The sequence below is a fragment of the Temnothorax nylanderi genome, unplaced genomic scaffold (genome assembly GCF_030848795.1).
Source record: "Temnothorax nylanderi isolate EJ_2023f unplaced genomic scaffold, tnyl_v1.0 TNYL_tig0099_pilon, whole genome shotgun sequence".
NCBI lineage: Eukaryota > Metazoa > Arthropoda > Insecta > Hymenoptera > Formicidae > Temnothorax > Temnothorax nylanderi.
This window is the reverse complement of record NW_027249161.1, coordinates 163,444-181,446: the sequence shown is the minus strand read 5'-3', so window position 1 is coordinate 181,446 and position 18,003 is coordinate 163,444. Positions and strand designations below refer to the sequence as shown.

Genomic DNA, 18,003 nt, shown 5'->3' with positions numbered 1-18,003 from the left:
CTCGGTGAGCAATTGCAGTACTGAATGCACTCTGTAAATTCAACCAACTGTCTTATCTTTGTATTTCTTCATTCTTCATTCTCCTCAATCCTCCCTATTCTCCACCTGCACGTGGAGTATGAGAGAACGGTGTTTGATATTTAAAGTTACGATATTTTATGTAAGGAAAATTGTTAAAGCTTAAGGAATTTGCTGATTTAATGTTTAACATACGGCGTATGGGATAAGATTGCAGTGTTTCACCGCGAAACTGGACCGAAAACGATTTATAAGGCTCAATTATTTTCGAAGCCGCGTAGAACGTAAGTATGATAACGACACTACATTATTATTTTCATGCTCGATCTTATTTTCACGGTAAGACGCTTTTTCCCCGCGTTAGTTTCCGTATTTCGCTAAAATCCATTGCGTATTTCCCGTAATGATCACAGTCGTTTATTCATATAGGTTTTAAACATGGTAAGACATAACAATCAATTACCGGATAATCTTCCACAACTGCAGAATCTTATCAAACGTGATCCAGAGTCTTACAAAGAAGAGGTAAGCTCTGTATCTTTACTGTATGTTTTATTTTTTTACATTATATGTTTCATATATAAATGGAATATAGGTTTGCGAAACGGACTACCATATTTGCTTCATATACTCCTTTATTTCAACTCTCCGATCAATCTCTAGGCCTGATCTTTTTAGCTGAGCAAGCTGAGCTTGCACGGTTCATCTTTTCTCTTTTTCTCTCCAACGTGAAAAGAAAAAGAGGAAAGATGAACCATGCAAGAAGTTCAGCTAAAAAGAACAGGCTTTCTTATATAAAATCAAAGCATACGTGAGATGAGGGTTGGGACTAATCTGAGACTCACTAACTATGAATTGAGCAGTCTCACACAGCCATGCTTCACCCTTTTATCTTTGTATCATATTTTATTCTTTCTTTGTTGACATATTGGCTACCTTATTGATTGTACATGTATATAAATCTATAACATGCATTTATGAGTTACTAGTTACAATATGATTTTATATTGCTGCATATTGTACTAATATAGTCTAGGAGCCATTCCTGTGTATCCTTGTTTGTTAATTGCATATAAATAAGGATAACCATGTGGTTATTTCAAAAGTTTCAAGTAATATGTTTGTTTACAGTTTCTTCAACAACATCAGCATTACAAGTCTACTTTAGAAGTTTTTCGTTTGGAGCCCACGCAATTTAACAAAAGTCTCGATGAGCTGATAACCTTCTTGGCTCAGGTTAGCGCACACACACATGCTTAAGTTATAGAAGCGATGAAAATATACATGCGATTTGCCTAAGTTTAAGTATTATCATAAATCCATTATAAGAGCGCTTTGCCAAAGCTGTCGTTTACCTTTCTCAAATAAGTGTGACACGGTATAAGCAACAAAAACTAAAAATTGATTGTATCTCAGTTTTATCTCTTGAGTAATTTTAAGGCGTAATCATGGAAAAATATTTAAAAAAGATGACAAGAAAGGATAACATTGTATGCCGCGAGAAAATTATAGCACGGCTGTATTCCTTGATCGGCGTAGTGGACGAACCAATGCCAGAAAGCATATTCGTTTATGGTCATATGGCTACTGGAAAGTCGTTAATTATCCAAAGTCTGCTCAATCACTTAAAGTATAACGTCAGCTATGTTAATTGTATAGAGCATTTAGGTAGCAAACACATATATAATTATATCCTGGACGATTTAGCCGCATCTACGAGAGAATTGAGCGCAGATACACAATTGAAATACAGCTGCGACAATATTATGGATTTTATACTCGCGCTTAAAAAGATTTCCCACAACGATGAACGTCCGATCGTGCTGGTATTTGATAAATGTCATAAGATAAGACACTTCGACGCGACCTTTTTGCCATCGATCTTAAGACTCAGAGAATTATCCGGTGTTAATATATGTACGATTTTGATAAGCGAGATCGTGTGGGATAAATTTAACACTAAGATAGGCGCATTGAAGCCTATAAAGATTTATTTTCCCCAGTACACGAAGGACGAATTGGCCCAATTGCTGTTATTAGACAAGCCAGCGAATTACGAAGCGGATTTTTATAAGAATTATTTGAATCTCTTTCTTTCTGTATTCTTCCGATTTTGTAGAGATCTAAACGAGCTTCGGCACATGGCCAAAATAAACTTTGCTAAATACATAGAACCCATAGAGAGTAAGCGAATTGAGCCGGACAACGTTGGTGCACTGTGGCGAAACATTTCTGCCACCCTGAGATCCAATTTGGAAATCATTTATCTTAGGGTTTCTACGGGCGATTTCTTGCAACCCGATCATCAAATGTCTCGGGAGATTGAGTCGACGACGAAGCTAGCTTTGAGTTTTGAACTACCGTTTTACGCGAAGTACATGCTAATCGCAGCGTATCTAGCTTCGTACAATCCCGCGAAGTACGACAAACATATTTTTATGAAGCGTAGTAAGAAACGAAAGAAGATGCGGTCGATTAGGAAAACGGGAGAAGATGCGCCAAAGAAATCTCGCGTCTTCACCATCTCGAGGATGCTCGCGATCTTCTGCGCTATTCTCGACGAAAAGGTAGACATCAATGCCAATTTGCTAGCTCAAATATCTACCATGTGCCAGCTTGGTCTACTATCTATCGTCGGGGATAACGTCACGCAGTTGGATGAAACGAAATTCAAGTGCTGCGCAAGCCAAGACTTTATTATCGTCGTAGCTAAGACGATTGGCTTTGAAGTAAAGAATTACTTGAGCACGAACATGAATTGAAAATATACTTCATATACATAATTCATTATGTTCATCTTTAGTTACAGTTTCATATGTGTGCTTGTTTCTAACAGCTTTACCTAACGCTTTATTGTATGAAGATTTCTTAAGTATTTAAAATCAATTCACGTATTCCTATATTTATATTAGAATAAGATTTTATTTTTATATATTTAGTATGTAACAATTTGTAATGCATAAAATAAGTTTGGCATATGAGAAATATAATTTTGTGTGTAAATTGATGTGATAATTTGATTTTCTTTTTATTAAAAGTTTTGCAAATACATATACTGTATTTATTTAAACATTTCCTATCTCATAACATTAATATTTAAATTTGAATTAAATTAAATATGAAATATTTTACAACATTAATGTTTAAATATTTAAATTAAAGTTAAATACAGTTATCGATTGTGCGTGCATAAGTAATGTATATAACAGTATAGATAATAATTTGTATGAACTGCATAATTACTATTTTTATCATTTTAAAAATCACTCGATAAAATGATGCATGTGCTGAACAAGCTTCTCTACCTTTTTGCGTATTATTACAGGTAGCCCATTGCTATCCAGGTGATTTGAAGACATATCCCCAAGAGATTGTCGATATATTACAAACTCATAACGTCCTACTAGACAATGGAATGCGATTGGTAAGCATTGTATGCATGGAAGTTAAATTATGCTATAAAATATTGCGCGTGATTATTACCAACTACATTATAATTATATTCTTTACAGACGTTTTGTAAAGCGTTGATCCAGCTACGCAACAAATCCCTTTTAGAACCTACTGCACTTCTCAGTTTATTTTTTGAACTTTTAAAATGTCAGGATAAGGTCTTAAGGCAGTTTCTCCAAACGCATATAGTTACAGATATAAAAAATATTAATGCAAAGCATAAAAATGCGAAGGTCAATACAGTATTACAAAATTTTATGTTCTCTATGCTAAAAGATCCCAATGTCAGAGCCGCGAAGATGTCTGTGGACATTATGATAGAATTGTACAATAAAAATGTCTGGAACGACGTCAAGACTGTTAACGTTATAGCAACGGGTTGCTTTTCGAAAATAACAAAAGTAGCGGTCGCTAGTTTGAAATTCTTTTTGGGAACCGACCCGGAGGAAAAAGGAAGTGACGATAGTGATTCGGATGATGAGCCAAGTATGAAGGAAATCATGTTGGCCAATAAAGTAAACAAGAAAACGAAGAAACGAGAGAAGCAGTTAAAGAAAGCTAAACAGTCATTCGTAGTAAGTGGTTTAATTTTATGGAATTTATCATAATATTTATAGGAAATGTAAATTATAACTTCTAATTTTAATGTATCTTCCAGAAAGCCAAAAAGAAGAAATCTAAGGCGCCGCAATATAATTTTTCGGCGTTGCATTTAATTCACGACCCTCAGGATTTTGCTGAAAGATTGTTCAAGCAGATAGAAAAAAATAATGATAGATTTGAAGTAAAGCTCATGACTCTGGATGTTGTCTCTAGACTTATTGGCCTGCATAGTTTATTTCTCTTGAATTTTTATCCGTATATACAAAGGTTCCTTCAGCCCCATCAACGAGGTGAGATTAATAACGCATTATTAAGTTATTATTCGAATATTCTCTAGTTCCTTAACATTTAGACTTTTAACTAAATATCTTCCTTTATTTAATTTTTTTTAAGTATCTATTCTACATAGTTGATTACTATTAATTTAATTGTTATATAAACTTTATTAATTTTTTTTTAAGTTTTGAGCCATACAAAGAGCATGTAGCTCCCACCTAACTTTTTATTTAGATGTTATACATATCGTTTTTGTTTTTTCCAGAGGTTACCAAACTTTTGCAGTTTATAGCTCAGGCTTCACATGAATTAGTACCACCCGAGGTGTTAGAACCCGTTTTGAAGACATTGGCAAACAATTTCATAACGGAAAGAAATTCTGCGGATGTAATGGCTATTGGGTATGTAAATATCTATTTTTTAATAATTATTTGTTACGAATACACGTGTTGTTTATATCGTTATTTATTTATAATATATATTTACAGTTTAAATACTGTACGTGAGATATGTACACGATGTCCATTGGCCATGAGTGAGGATTTGCTTGAGGATTTAACACAATACAAGCAATACAAGGAACGTTCCGTCATGATGGCAGCGCATTCTTTAATTGGCACATTTAGACGTTTAATGCCCGATTTATTGCGTAAAAAAGACAGAGGCCGTCCTACAGAAACCAATGTTATGATAAAGTCGTCCAAATACGGCGAAATTCGGGCTAGCGAGTTTGTACCAGGAGCAGAAGTTTTATATAATCAATCTGCTGAGAATACTGAAGAGACTAATGATAGTGACGAAGAAGTAAGTGAAAATATCCAAATTGCTTTCTCAATTACTTATCTTTCGTAAAATTATATTTAAAAAATCTATTCAAATATAGGATGATGACGAATGGATCGACGTAAGTGAAAGCAGCGAGGAAGAAATCGGCGAGGAGGAAATCGGCGAGGAGGAAGTAAGCGAGAACGAGTCGACAGCTGATTTGGATGAAACGGCGAGATCTTCCACTAGCGAAAATGAGGATAATAACACTTCAACGTTATCGCATGGCGAAAACAACAGTGCACAGAATACTTGTGAAGCGAATAGCGGAGAACAAAAAACAGATAAAGTTTTGCGAAAGAAAAACGTTTTAACGAAACAACTGAGGAGGGCGCAGAAATTAGAGAAGAAGGCGAAACACGAGTCCGAGAAGAACGAAGAATTAACGGCTGAGAGAAAGACAAAAGCGTCTGTAATATCCACCGAACGATTACTCACGGACAAAGACTTCAGGAAAATTGACGTCGCGTTAGCAAAGCAAGACATAACGTACGTTAAGCGTGCTGTTAAGAGGCCGCGTGATCAAATCGAGACGAATCAAGGTGGAGAATTGGTAAAACTTAGCGATATAGAAAACATATATAAGAAACGCAAGCATGATAAGGCTGCTCGACAGAAATCTGTGAAGGTATGTATATACTGTTGTATTCCCGTCTGATATACGGAATAGAATATTAGCTTAGACATTCATTGAATTTGCAGAAGGGACAAGAAGCACGGGACAAATTCGGTTTTAAAGATCGACGACAAAATCCGTTGTGCAGTACAACAAATCGTGAGAAGAGAAAAGGAAAGGCATTCTCGATGCTGAAGCAGAAATTGAAAACGAAAGTAAAACGATCTTTCAGAGAGAAACAAATAGCTCTTAAAAATCATCTGATAAAGCAAAGGAAAATGAAATAATTAGTGTATTGTAATTAACTTTTATGCATTTTTCTTAATAATAGTAAATTTGTTTGCCTGTACATACAATGTACAATGATTTTAAATACATTATATTCTAATTAAAAAACTGAAAACTGTACGTATATTGTTGTAGGCACATAGTGCTTTCCTTTAAGTTATATTCTCCTTCTCTTTTATGTTATACTCTCCTTCTTTTGTATAATTGTCATAATTTTATTAAGAATATGCCGACAACTTAGGTAATAATATATGGGAAAAATTTGCAAAATTCATTAATTAATAACAAAATCACGAGGAAGAATTTTAAAAATTAAAAAAATATAAGCGTAACAAGAAACTCCGCAGTCAGAAAATAAAATAAATCAAATCAAATAAATAAGAAATTGGTAGAAGACGCGCTACTTTTTGGTCCAACTCGTCGCCAATCACGTTTGAAGATGAAACGCGACGTGGCCAATAGCCGCTAACGTCGCACTTGACCGTAAAAGGAAGTAGGAGGCGAAGTTGGGCGCTGGCGCTGATCGTCATTATAATCATTATTATTCGTAGTCGCATCAAGCATCCAAGTCGCACGCGGCTTCCTTGGACTCGTCAAGACTCAAGACTCTTTCTCCGATTTCTCGGCGTCGTTACCGAGCAACGTGGTTTCTGTGTCGTGCTGAAATAACATCGAGTCCCTCGCAATGTCGACGGTAGCGAGTGCTTTAGCCATCGGAGGCGTCCGACAGTCGGGAGCCCCGGTGCGAACGCAAAATGGTATGAGCATCAATCCGCGGAGTTTGGTTATATCGCGTCCCGCGCGGCCTCGAGGACTCCGCGTCCTTATTCGTGCCGTTCGTATCGATTGCCGTTTTTCTACCGAGAAATCCGTGAAATCCATGAAACGGAATCGGTAGATATTAGAAGCGGTCTTCGACGCTTGAATATATTGTTACTCCCGTTTTACGTATAACACGAAATCACGGTTGGCAATCGAGGCCTGCAACCGGGAAATAGACGACTAGCCCTAACGTAAAATAGATTCCGCACATGTACATACTTGTTGACTGTGTCAAATAGTAGTTGGGTTTATTTTGCTTAAAAATAAATGTGCGATAAACTTCGACAAATAATATAAAAATAATGCTTTCTTAGGAGTACAAAGCAACTTGGTATATTGTGTAAAAAATTAACTCTCTTACAGTACAATGTGAAAAACGGCACTTTATTCGTACAAACATGGATATCAACGTGTCCAACCACTTTTTCACATATTTAAAGTAATTTAAAAAAATCTCTAAAAATTCATGAACATACTTTCAAGTTTCTGGAATAAATATCGGCACTCTATTCTGGAAAAAAAATAAGTGTATAATTGGGGACTCTTTGAAATTTCGAGAATTTTTCATGGATAGAAGTCAATCGGACATGGAATACCCATATTTGTACTACTAGGGTTAATTATATGAACAATTAATAAATACTTCATGCCTATATTTTGATAATTTTTATTTAAAATGAAAATAGCTTATATATAATCTTTGAATTGTACATAGTTAAAATTTAATATGTGAGTTGTACATGCAAATGTATGATATAAATATATTATTTATTTATATCTCTTCCAGTTATGGCTGCCTGTGCTATCGCTAATATAGTTAAAAGCTCCTTGGGTCCGGTTGGATTGGACAAAATGTTGGTCGATGACATTGGTGTATGTATCTAGCTCTTATAGCTTTTAATATAAACATAAGAATTTGGAACAAAACATTAATATTAATTACGACGTTTTCAGGATGTCACTATTACCAATGATGGTGCGACTATCTTACGCTTGTTAGAAGTTGAACACCCAGCTTCGCGAGTTCTAGTTGAATTAGCCCAGTTACAAGATGAGGAAGTTGGAGATGGTACTACTTCAGTGGTAAGTGATCCAATTATATTTGTACATTTAATAAAATTTTTAATTAAATATATATTTAATAAAATGCTATTTTATATTTTGAAGGTCATAATAGCAGCCGAGCTTTTGAAAAATGCAGATGAGCTTGTGAAACAAAAGATACATCCGACTTCAGTCATTAGTGGCTACAGACTCGCCTGCAAGTAAGTATTCAATGATTCACTTTATTAATCATTTTACCTTTAATATGAAATCAATTGAATTATTGATTAATGTTAATTAGCTAAATTATTAATGAATAAAAGTGTATTTCATATTTATCGAATAAAAAAAAAGACATTTTAGTTGATACAATTTTACATGAAATCAATTTTAGAGAAGCATGCAAGTATATTCAGGAACACCTTACTGTCAGCGTGGACGAACTCGGAAGGGATTGCTTGGTTAATGTTGCAAAAACATCTATGTCAAGCAAAATTATTGGAGCGTATCCTTTTTGATGTTACTTATAATCTCATCGTTTGCAGTTTGTTTTTCGATATTTGGTAGAAGCAATGTATGAAATATTTTCTATAACTAATAATTAGTGATGCCAATTTCTTTGGCAACATGGTGGTCGACGCTGCTAACGCGGTAAAAATCAATGACGGCAAGGGAGGATTTTTATATCCTATAAAAGCAGTCAATGTTTTGAAGGCACACGGAAAGAGCGTTCGAGAATCGGTTTTAGTTCAAGGATATGCGCTAAATTGTACCGTCGCTTCTCAAGCAATGCCGAAAAGGATAGCGAACGCGAAAATCGCGTGTCTAGACTTCTCGTTGCAGAAAGCAAAGATGAAGTTGGGCGTCGAAGTACTTATTACAGATCCCGAGAAACTCGAAGCTGTTCGTCAACGCGAAGCGGATATCACCAAGGAACGCATTCAGAAGATTCTTGCTGCTGGGACCAATGTCGTTCTTTTATCCGGCGGCATTGACGATTTATGCTTAAAGGTACAGTCGTAACATTTCTAATTTCTAGTAATGGATTCCAGATGTGAGCGCAATATTCAATTTTTTATCTTTCCACAGTATTTTGTGGAAGCTAAGACCATAGTAGTGCGCAGATGCAAGAAAGCTGATATGAAAAGAATCGCTAAAGCTACAGGCGCGCAATTTGTAACTTCCCTGACCAACATGGAAGGAGAGGAGAGCTTCGAGGCCAGTTTCTTGGGGGAGGCTGCCGAAGTAGTGCAAGAGATGATATGCGATGACGAACTTATTTTGATTAAAGGGTATATATTTTGCTATTAATAAGATGTCGGTAAAGCTCCATGAAAAGAAGAATAGTTCTTATGTCAGTTATACACGTTTGCCGTCTCACATATATCTGCTGAAATATATTTCTAGAATTCTCGTATAACATAATTAGTAGCAGTAGTAATAATAGCGGGTGGGACTAATTAGTTTCCTAGTGTCACTTAGATTTAAAAAGTGACTTCCCCGCTTTCGAGGTTGAGTTGTCGATCCCTGGCCGGTATTCTGCACCAGGTTTATGAGACCGCTCGTCATTCTTCCAGATCCTCCAGATCCTTAGGCTTAAAAAATGTAAAGCAGGATCTGTATCTTTTGCGAGGCATGCGAGGTGACGATCGGGACTCGAACTTGGGACCCCCCGTTTATCAGTCGGTCGTTTTTATAATGAGCCACGCGTCACCACACATAACGCAATTAGTATTATGAAAAATAGCAATAAAGGCACTGTTATTTATCGATGATTTTTTTTCAAATTTCAAGGCCTAAGGCACGCACAGCGAGCTCTATCATTTTACGCGGACCAAACGATTATTACTGCGATGAAATGGAACGTTCCATACATGATGCGTTATGCGTTGTCAAGAGAGTCTTGGAAAGTAAAAACGTCGTCGCGGGAGGAGGTTGCGTAGAAGCCGCACTCTCAATATACTTGGAAAACTTTGCGACATCATTGGTATAATTCAATTCTGCATCTTTACTATCAATTTTTCTTTCCCTGGCATGAGATATTTACACGCTTCTATGTTACAGAGCTCCCGAGAACAACTGGCTATAGCGGAATTTGCTCGATCTTTATTAGTTATACCAAAAACATTAGCCGTAAACGCTGCACAAGACGCAACCGATCTTGTCGCCAAGCTCCGAGCCTATCATAATTCCAGTATAACAAAACCAGATCTTGTCGACTTGAAGTGGTAAGTTTCCATTGGCCTTTCTCATAGTTTGTCATGGTTTGTCATATAAAATAATATGAATTATGTTTATTCTTTTACAGGGTGGGTCTTGATTTACTCATGGGAACTATAAGAGATAACAAAAAAGCAGGCGTGTTAGAACCAGCCATTTCAAAAATTAAATCTTTGAAATTTGCTACTGAAGCAGCTATAACCATTCTTCGAATCGATGATATGATTAGATTAGATCCTGAGCACTCGAAGACCAAGTCTTATCAAGACGCTATGGACGCTGGTGAATTGGAAGAGTAATGTCAAAATGCATTTATATATTATGTTGGATACATATTTACATATTATATTGAATACACTGCGTTTATACGAGAAAAATGTAAAAGATTTGTAAATGTTCCACTGCGCATACAAATATCACACGCGATAATAAAGATTTAATTACAACTTGCTACTCGTATATTGTCCGCGTGCGTAAAATGCTGCTAAAATAAAGCTGTTTTATAACATAATGTTATACTTATTTGATTGCATTAATACCACAGAATACGATATTTAACATCTGTATAAAAAAGAATATGTAGGAGAAATATTTAATTTTGTGTTTATTACTAAAAACTAGGGATGTTCTTAAACTTACATTTCTTTGATTTATATGAATAAACTTCTATGTTTAAGGGAATTTTGTAGTTAATATAATCACGGTATTTACAGTATATCGAAAATGTATTTCATATTGTTTATGCTAATTATACCAATTTTATCCAAATGTCTATGTAATTATTTAACAATGAATATGACTTAAATAATATGACATTACGCACGCATGTAATATATTTTACTTCGGATAAAAATAATATAAAATTAAATTACTGAATATTATATAATAATATACTACTATATAAATAATTAATATTAAATGTGTGTGTATGTGTATGTTACTCGTCATAAAATTGTGTTTAACATACAAATCCCACATGCAGTAATAATGAAGAATGAATATTTTGTCGTAAAATATTAAAATAAGTTTTGAGTTCAGATGATATTTTCCTATTACATCGCGCATGTGAAAGATAACTTAATTATAAAAAGAAACTCTTCTACTAACTAAATAAATTATTATCTAATATATATCTAGTGTAACAGTTCATTAATGGAAAATAATGGAGAATAACAGTTTTAAGTATTATATGATATGTATGCTCACAGTAGGTTCAATATCGTTTATAAATAACATTATACATAAACGATATTTATTTTCTCAGTAAACCTGGTTCGTTAAATAGATGTTATTTACAATATATTTGTTACATGGCAGTTAACTGATTTTAAACTTAATGACACATTACTAAATTATTTCTTACGATTATATTTTAACGATTTGTTACCTTGATGTTATATATGTATTTATTTACAGTGTAAACTTATAACTTTATTGCAAAATTTGAATGACGAACATTTAATCCGTTAAAATATATTGTCATTTTTTTGTATTATTCTTATGCATCATGAGACAGACATACAAATACAACAATAAATCATTAAACATACAATTTTCTTTGATAAATATAGTATACTAAAGAAAATATTCTTTCCAAAAACAGCACCATAATCAAATTTTGTTAACTTATTTATTAATTTGTTAATTATTTTTTTATTAACTTTTTAAGTAGATATTTTCAAAGAAAAAAAGTGATAATTATGATTTTCGCAATATTAATATGATCTCAATTGATAAAAGTAAAGCATATAACAAAAAGTTTACACAAATTCCGTAATTAATGTTTAGTTTCTTGTATCTTTTATTATTTTCGTATAGATAGGAATCGAAAATATATTCTTTCTGACAATAATACATAAAATTATTATTCACAAACAATTAAATTAACTCTTCCATTAATAACTGTTTACAGTACAACTAAATATGTATATAAGTACTATAAATAAATTCCCGAATTTTTTAGTTTCTGAATTTTATAAATTGAAAATATAGAAACCTTTAACTGCATTAATATTTTATTACAAAATATTTTCAAAATTGATTAATGTCAAGAGTGTACCTGTAGTTTTGGACCTTTTTGCAATATATAGACTTAAAAAGTCATTGATGATACATATGTCATAAAATATTTTTCAACTATTGCTATATTTATATACAAACCCTGTTCGGATTGATGAATAATGCAAGACAAAATCTATTTTGGAAAATAAGGAGTACAAGTTAGGAGTAAATATTTAACAAGATTAATAAGAATTTATTTAAGTAAAAAGTAATAATATTTTTTATATATATACGTATGAAAAAAGGAACGCAATGCGATTAAAATGATTACACAATAATATCATTATGCATCTTTCCAAGACAGGGAATAAAAAAAATCAGATATTTCATTTCTCACAAATCATTCAGTGTTGAAAAACAATAAAAATCCTACTATCTTAATTTAGGATTTATAAAAAAATGTGAATGTTATTTTGATATTTGTGTAAAGATAGGTGTCAACGTCCTTCCTTGATACGCGCAGTTTTGTAATTGAGAGCATAAACCTTTACAACGCAGGATTTTCGAATTTTGGTCCTTTTGTCACTATAATCTCAGCATATGAATATTCTTGATTGAGTTCTAATACTTGGAACTTTTTCAGAACTAACAGCGTATAAAATTTCTGTGCAACCTGCAAAGACAGAGTATTTTTTTATCAATATAAAAATCTCGTATAGACGAACATATTGGATATTGGATAATGGATTTAATAAAGTACCAACCTGTTTGCGATTGTTTTTGAATGCCATCTCCGATAGTGTTAATTTATCTTTGGTATCTAGTTTGCTCTTAATAACATGATACATATGCGCTGCTCTTTTGTTAAGAACACGTTCTTCAAACTGCTCATAAGTTTCATCCATTTGTTGTTCCTCTTGCTGAAAAATGCAACATATTATAAGCAATTAATGTTATAGATTTTTTTAAATTTTCCATCAAAACTTGTGATAAATAAATAAATGTAAAATAGAAAACTATTTATACTGTTTATAGAAATATATAACGAAAATATAAGTTTATGAATAATATTAAGTATAGTATTACAGGTCCCACGGATGGCGGAAACTCGTAATCCTCATGGTTCCATGGTGTAGCGGGTCCTCTTTCGGAAATTGCACCAGGCGTATGTGCTGGGGGATGCTGTTCGTCATAGCCCATGTACGAAACCTGCGGTTGCGCCTATCGAAATTATGCAGCATTGATAAGAATTTCTATATAAAATGTGTGTTTTCTAGATGTAATGTTTAAGGAAGCAATAGTTACAACGCAAATGATACAATCAAAGACTTAGGGAAATATAAATTAATTCTATATTTTTCATGCATCTGTCACAGAATGAAAGTTTTTTTAACTCACTTGATCGTAACCCATATTTTCCATCTGCGGCATATCGGATGTTTGTACGGTGGTGGCCCCGTCTTCCTGTGCCGACGTTGATGGTACTTGGGGCTCTTCGTGTGCGCTGACCTCACCTGGCGCGATTTGTGGCATTTCCGAGCCGAGCAAAGGCGTTTCGGTAATTGGTGGTAAAACCTCCGATGGTTCCCCAGAAGGCACAATGCTGCTTATATCGGAAACCGATGGTTCTGCTGGTAAAGATACTTCGGGTGGTATAGCTGATTCTGAAGATAGATTCTGTTGTGCAATTATGTTTGGAATGTCTGCTTCATTCGATTGACTGATGTCTGGAGTTGGTTGGGCTGGTTGAGGAGGTTGCCTTATCTAAACATAACGATATTTACATTAATATTAATTATAATACGCCATTAAAATTGACTGATTTTTTATTTTCTTTAAAGAAAAAAGATTTTTCTTTTATTGTTATTTTTATGACTGACCTCATCATCCAGTGGTGCTTTCCGTTTTCGTCCTGTACGCTTACTGAGAATACTTTGTTCGAAAGAGGACACTTCTGCTTCTGGAGCATCTCTCATTTGTTCCAAAGACATTCCATCTTCTTCATTTCCAAGTCGCCCGAAATCTTCATGATCGTAAGACTTGCTCGTCAAATGCCTTTGATAATTCTGTTTTGGTAACGAAGATAAAATAATTACATAGGTTTTCGAAGTTTGTTATTCAAACAATCGTATAATATGAAATATTATTACTTTAAATAGAACACGAGCCGGAATAGGCCTTCCTGGCAGAGCGAAGAGCTTCTCTACGCCGCCCGTTTCCTTCCAGTGCATTAGTCTTTTCGTAGGTGGTGCCAAGTCCAACGTTGTGATAATATCGCTAGTATCGGATAGCTGTGCCTTCATTTCCTCGCCAGAAATATTTTTTACTTCATCGACAATGAGTTTACGCTTGCGCTTGGCTTTTGTGAATCCTAAGAAAACCGATGACTTTTTGTTAATTATAAATTAATTACAACATATTACGTACATCAATGTTAGAATAAAAAAATTTACCCTTCAAAGCGGATGCGTCAATTGGAGCTAGCGCGAAGCTTTCTTCCTCATCATGTAATAATGTGGTTTGATCTTGTAAAGGTGGTGGTTCTTCTATATTGTCAATGGCATGTTCTTCTGGTATAACTGGCGGAGCTGGTGTAAAACGTCGACTAGCAACGCTTATTCTTCCTTCAATTTCCTCTCCAGCTGCAGCTGGCGTAGCTGGTCTCGAGCCGTCAGAGCTATACATAACGTATTCAATTCGTTAGTATAATATCGACATTTCATATATAGTAAAATACGCAAAGAACGAGATCAACAATAAATCAAGAAAGGAAAATTAGGCAATAAAGATCAAAGTGTAATTGACCGGTCTATCTGATAAACACTTTTGTTAACAAACGTACATTTTGATCCAAGATTGGATATGTTTGTTTATTGAATAAAGTTCGATCATTGAATAGACCGATTACACAAATATTTCTTTGTGCCCTACCATGCTTTGGCTATTATTACTTAATTTTTCTTTTTTAAATTGCATATTTTAGAATCTTATAATTTTTGGGAAATGATGAATACCTCATGCCTCCCATCGGAGAAGCTGGACCACCAAAATGATCACCCATATCTTCGTCAGAGTCATCGTGCACGGAAGCAGCAGTTCCAGGAGCCGCGCCTGCTTCCGGTTGCTCATTTATCGAACTGACCTCAGGAACGGGTACTTCACCCATTGGAGCCTCATCAAATAAACCACCTTCAAAGAGACCTCCCGCTAAAACACGTAATAATTATAAACAATTATCGGATCCAGTTGCAAGTAGAATACTAATTATTTTTATCGTACATATGATATCCTGGCCAAGATGACCACCAAAACCATCATCTCTGATGGGTGTATCGATGTCCATGGGTTGTGCTGTAGCGGACGTTCCTGCAACTGGCTCTTTCTCTTTTTGTTCTAATGCTGTTTCTATTCCTGGGCCATCGCTGAACAACATGTGACTCTAAAATCAAATCAGTATAATTAATATCTTAAAATGTTCATTATTAAAAAAAAAGTAATAAAAATTGTTAGTTTTGTTGCTTATTTAACAAAAATGACATCTTTAGAAAATGTTTACAAGTATTTGTTCACGTTATATACACGGTAATAAACAAAACTGAGAACACATTCTATAAACATTTTCACAAAAACTTGTATAATTTTTTAAAATATTAATATTATATTTAGACTGTTTTGCTATTATGCACATGTAATATTACTTTAAAATGTATAATTACTTTTGAGAAACCTTATAAAGCACATTCAATTTTACTCATTACTATATAATAATCAGAGGTGTTAAATAAATAAAAATAAGAACACAAAGTAAAATAAATACCTGATCTAATGAAGGTTCCATGCCACTGCCATGTCGTAGCAACTCTGGTGGCTCAGCGTCAAAACTCATATCACCAAAGCCCTGATCGTGCGTAACCAAAGATAAACTACCATAATCTTCCCTCATTGTTATTTCTTCTGCTCTAGATTGATTCAAACTAAACTGTGCTTCAATGTCAACGTCTCTGAAAAGAAAATTTATTTAACAAATATTTAAAAATACTATACGTATACAGTTCTTGGACAAAAGCTTAATGGCACATTATCTTACTTAAGTTCAGGCATAGCAGTGTCGAAATCATGAAACACTTCTGGCAAAGTGATGGCCGTCACAGCTGCCTCTCTGTGTTCTTCAGGCAGATCTACCATTCCAGGCCTGAAGGCCATTTTGATCTTCACGAAGGCTTCATTGCAATCGGCCAGTAAGTATTTGGCTTTCCTTGAATAGATTCGTACTACTCCCAGTAATAAGTGGCCGGATGTTCTCAAAGCCATCTTAACCTGTTATAAATATCATATGTAAGATTTAACGATATGTCAAGGCATCTTAGGCCTGTTTGTTTTTGCTGCACTTCTGAGCTAGTGCAATAAATAGAATAAAAGAAAATATATTTGTATCATTCTAATTTATTGCACTAGTTCAGAAGTGCAGCAAAAATAAACAGGCCTCTTGTGAGACTTTACTGATCACCAAGACGTTTACCTTCGGTTGTAATATACCATCCACCGATTTTTCTATGTTTGTCTCAAATACGTGCGCCTTTGTTAATTTCTTGTCCCAATGAGCGGCCAGCCATATACGGGCCAAGGGCCCTTTCTTGGCCAACACAAAATGTGCGTAAAACATGGTTCTTGAATTTTCCTAGCACTGATCTGTAAAAAGATGAAATAAGTGAATTAATACCATCAGAAATTTAAGTTCAAAAGCAAAAGAAGCGTAGTTAGAAAAAGGGAAACGTTTAGTAAACGCCATCCTGCCTAAACCCAACACATCAATGAAACATTCCTTTTCTGGCAATAAAACGTTACATTTGGTCTGAGATAATGTGAAACAAATTCAACATTAGATTCTCGATCAATGTTGAATGTGTCAATCGGCACGCGGTCTAAATTGAATGTATCTGAAAAAGTGAAAAATCCACAGCGGACGTCGTTCGATTTGTGAAAAATATAAACATCAATGCACAAGATGGCGTTTCCGTCTACAGTTTTGGCGGTTACGGTGTAACGTGAAACTCCTGATACCAGTTCTCCGTTATGATACGCACAAAGACTCACCGAAATACCGTCCCGTCGTTAGGCCGCGCAGAGCCGCGACATATCTCGTACAGAAAAAAACCACAGTCGCGAGAGTCTCTCAGATCATCGGTGCATACGGTACGCTCTCGCCCCGACGCGTACTACCCGAAACTCACCATTGCTCGCAGTGCTCATCACGATTGCGCGCGACCACTCGCACCAACATGGCAACAGCAATCCACCGTTAACCGCCGTTCCGAAACCCGTCCTCGCGTGACCTATCTCATACTCATGCGCGCCATGGGAGTGTCGAGTGTCCCGTTTGACGTTGCGATTGACCGCAGCCACTCACAGCCAATCAGATATTTTTATTTTAAATCAGCCAATTGGCGACGTGGTCAATTTGAGTCCCGCTCCTCTCGAACGTGTCAATCGGTTGTCCGAATAAAGATTTAAGCTGGCCACACACACTTTCCGTAGAACGTAACAGTAGGATTTCGACCAATCGCGTTACTCGATTCGGAAACATACGGCCGTACGTTCCCGAATCGAGCAACGCGATTGGTCGAAACTTTACTGTTACCGTTACGAAAAAGTGTGTGTCCGGGCCCTTAAGCTGGCCACACACACTTTTTCGTAACAGTAACAGTAGGATTTCGACCAATCGCGTTACTCGATTCGGAAACGTACGGCCGTACGTTCTCGAATCGAGCAACGCGATTGGTCGAAATCCTACTGTTACTGTTACGAAAAAGTGTGTGTCCGGGCCCTTAAGCCGGGTC

The 18,003-nt window shown here is 35.2% G+C and overlaps 4 protein-coding genes across 5 annotated transcripts; 3 read left to right on the top strand and 1 right to left on the bottom strand.

Moving 5' to 3' along the window:
* Positions 1–84: 84 nt before the first annotated feature.
* Positions 85–6,199, top strand: Mys45a (SDA1 domain containing protein Mys45A). The gene is made up of 10 exons (XM_071711500.1): positions 85–302; positions 448–543; positions 1,150–1,254; positions 3,344–3,442; positions 3,531–4,046; positions 4,130–4,364; positions 4,616–4,751; positions 4,839–5,154; positions 5,234–5,803; positions 5,878–6,199. Exons 2-10 carry the CDS (start codon positions 457–459, stop codon positions 6,076–6,078), a joined length of 2,265 nt encoding a protein of 754 aa, XP_071567601.1. The 5' UTR covers positions 85–302; positions 448–456; the 3' UTR covers positions 6,079–6,199.
* Orc5 (origin recognition complex subunit 5) lies at positions 1,250–3,069 on the top strand. Its single transcript, XM_071711501.1, has one exon. The coding sequence runs from the start codon at positions 1,467–1,469 to the stop codon at positions 2,778–2,780; it is 1,314 nt and encodes a 437-aa protein (XP_071567602.1). The 5' UTR covers positions 1,250–1,466; the 3' UTR covers positions 2,781–3,069.
* A 408-nt stretch (positions 6,200–6,607) lies between the features above and the next one.
* On the top strand, positions 6,608–10,676 carry Cct1 (chaperonin containing TCP1 subunit 1). Its single transcript, XM_071711538.1, has 10 exons — positions 6,608–6,837; positions 7,689–7,774; positions 7,856–7,984; positions 8,069–8,166; positions 8,340–8,450; positions 8,551–8,956; positions 9,035–9,237; positions 9,740–9,932; positions 10,010–10,173; positions 10,254–10,676. The coding sequence occupies exons 1-10, from the start codon at positions 6,765–6,767 to the stop codon at positions 10,462–10,464; spliced, it is 1,674 nt and encodes a 557-aa protein (XP_071567639.1). The 5' UTR covers positions 6,608–6,764; the 3' UTR covers positions 10,465–10,676.
* Positions 10,467–17,421, bottom strand: Vtd (RAD21 cohesin complex component verthandi). Of its 2 annotated transcripts, none has more exons than XM_071711535.1 (13): positions 17,261–17,421; positions 16,686–16,855; positions 16,254–16,483; positions 15,984–16,167; positions 15,446–15,605; positions 15,181–15,373; positions 14,620–14,843; positions 14,317–14,537; positions 14,047–14,232; positions 13,565–13,930; positions 13,253–13,387; positions 12,931–13,086; positions 10,467–12,839 (listed from the first exon to the last, which is right to left on the bottom strand). In XM_071711535.1, the coding sequence occupies exons 2-13, from the start codon at positions 16,827–16,829 to the stop codon at positions 12,714–12,716; spliced, it is 2,325 nt and encodes a 774-aa protein (XP_071567636.1). In that variant the 5' UTR covers positions 16,830–16,855; positions 17,261–17,421; the 3' UTR covers positions 10,467–12,713. The 2 variants fall into 2 exon arrangements, with proteins under 2 accessions (XP_071567636.1, XP_071567637.1); XM_071711536.1 differs by having other exon boundaries at positions 17,251–17,409.
* Positions 17,422–18,003: the final 582 nt, after the last annotated feature.

Bases quoted from the DNA above. Each gene is read 5' to 3' on its own strand.
- Mys45a (XM_071711500.1), top strand. From the start codon at position 457: ATGGTAAGACATAACAATCAATTACCGGATAATCTTCCACAACTGCAG. The intron at 4,047-4,129 runs GTAAGTGGTTTA...TGTATCTTCCAG, and splicing joins AAGCTAAACAGTCATTCGTA to AAAGCCAAAAAGAAGAAATC. The intron at 4,752-4,838 runs GTATGTAAATAT...ATATATTTACAG, and splicing joins GCGGATGTAATGGCTATTGG to TTTAAATACTGTACGTGAGA.
- Orc5 (XM_071711501.1), top strand. From the start codon at position 1,467: ATGGAAAAATATTTAAAAAAGATGACAAGAAAGGATAACATTGTATGC.
- Cct1 (XM_071711538.1), top strand. From the start codon at position 6,765: ATGTCGACGGTAGCGAGTGCTTTAGCCATCGGAGGCGTCCGACAGTCG. The intron at 6,838-7,688 runs GTATGAGCATCA...TATCTCTTCCAG, and splicing joins CCCGGTGCGAACGCAAAATG to TTATGGCTGCCTGTGCTATC. The intron at 8,451-8,550 runs GTATCCTTTTTG...ACTAATAATTAG, and splicing joins TCAAGCAAAATTATTGGAGC to TGATGCCAATTTCTTTGGCA.
- Vtd (XM_071711535.1), bottom strand. From the start codon at position 16,829: ATGTTTTACGCACATTTTGTGTTGGCCAAGAAAGGGCCCTTGGCCCGT. The intron at 16,168-16,253 runs GTAAGATAATGT...TTTTCTTTTCAG, and splicing joins ACTGCTATGCCTGAACTTAA to AGACGTTGACATTGAAGCAC. The intron at 12,840-12,930 runs GTTGGTACTTTA...CTGTCTTTGCAG, and splicing joins TCAAAAACAATCGCAAACAG to GTTGCACAGAAATTTTATAC.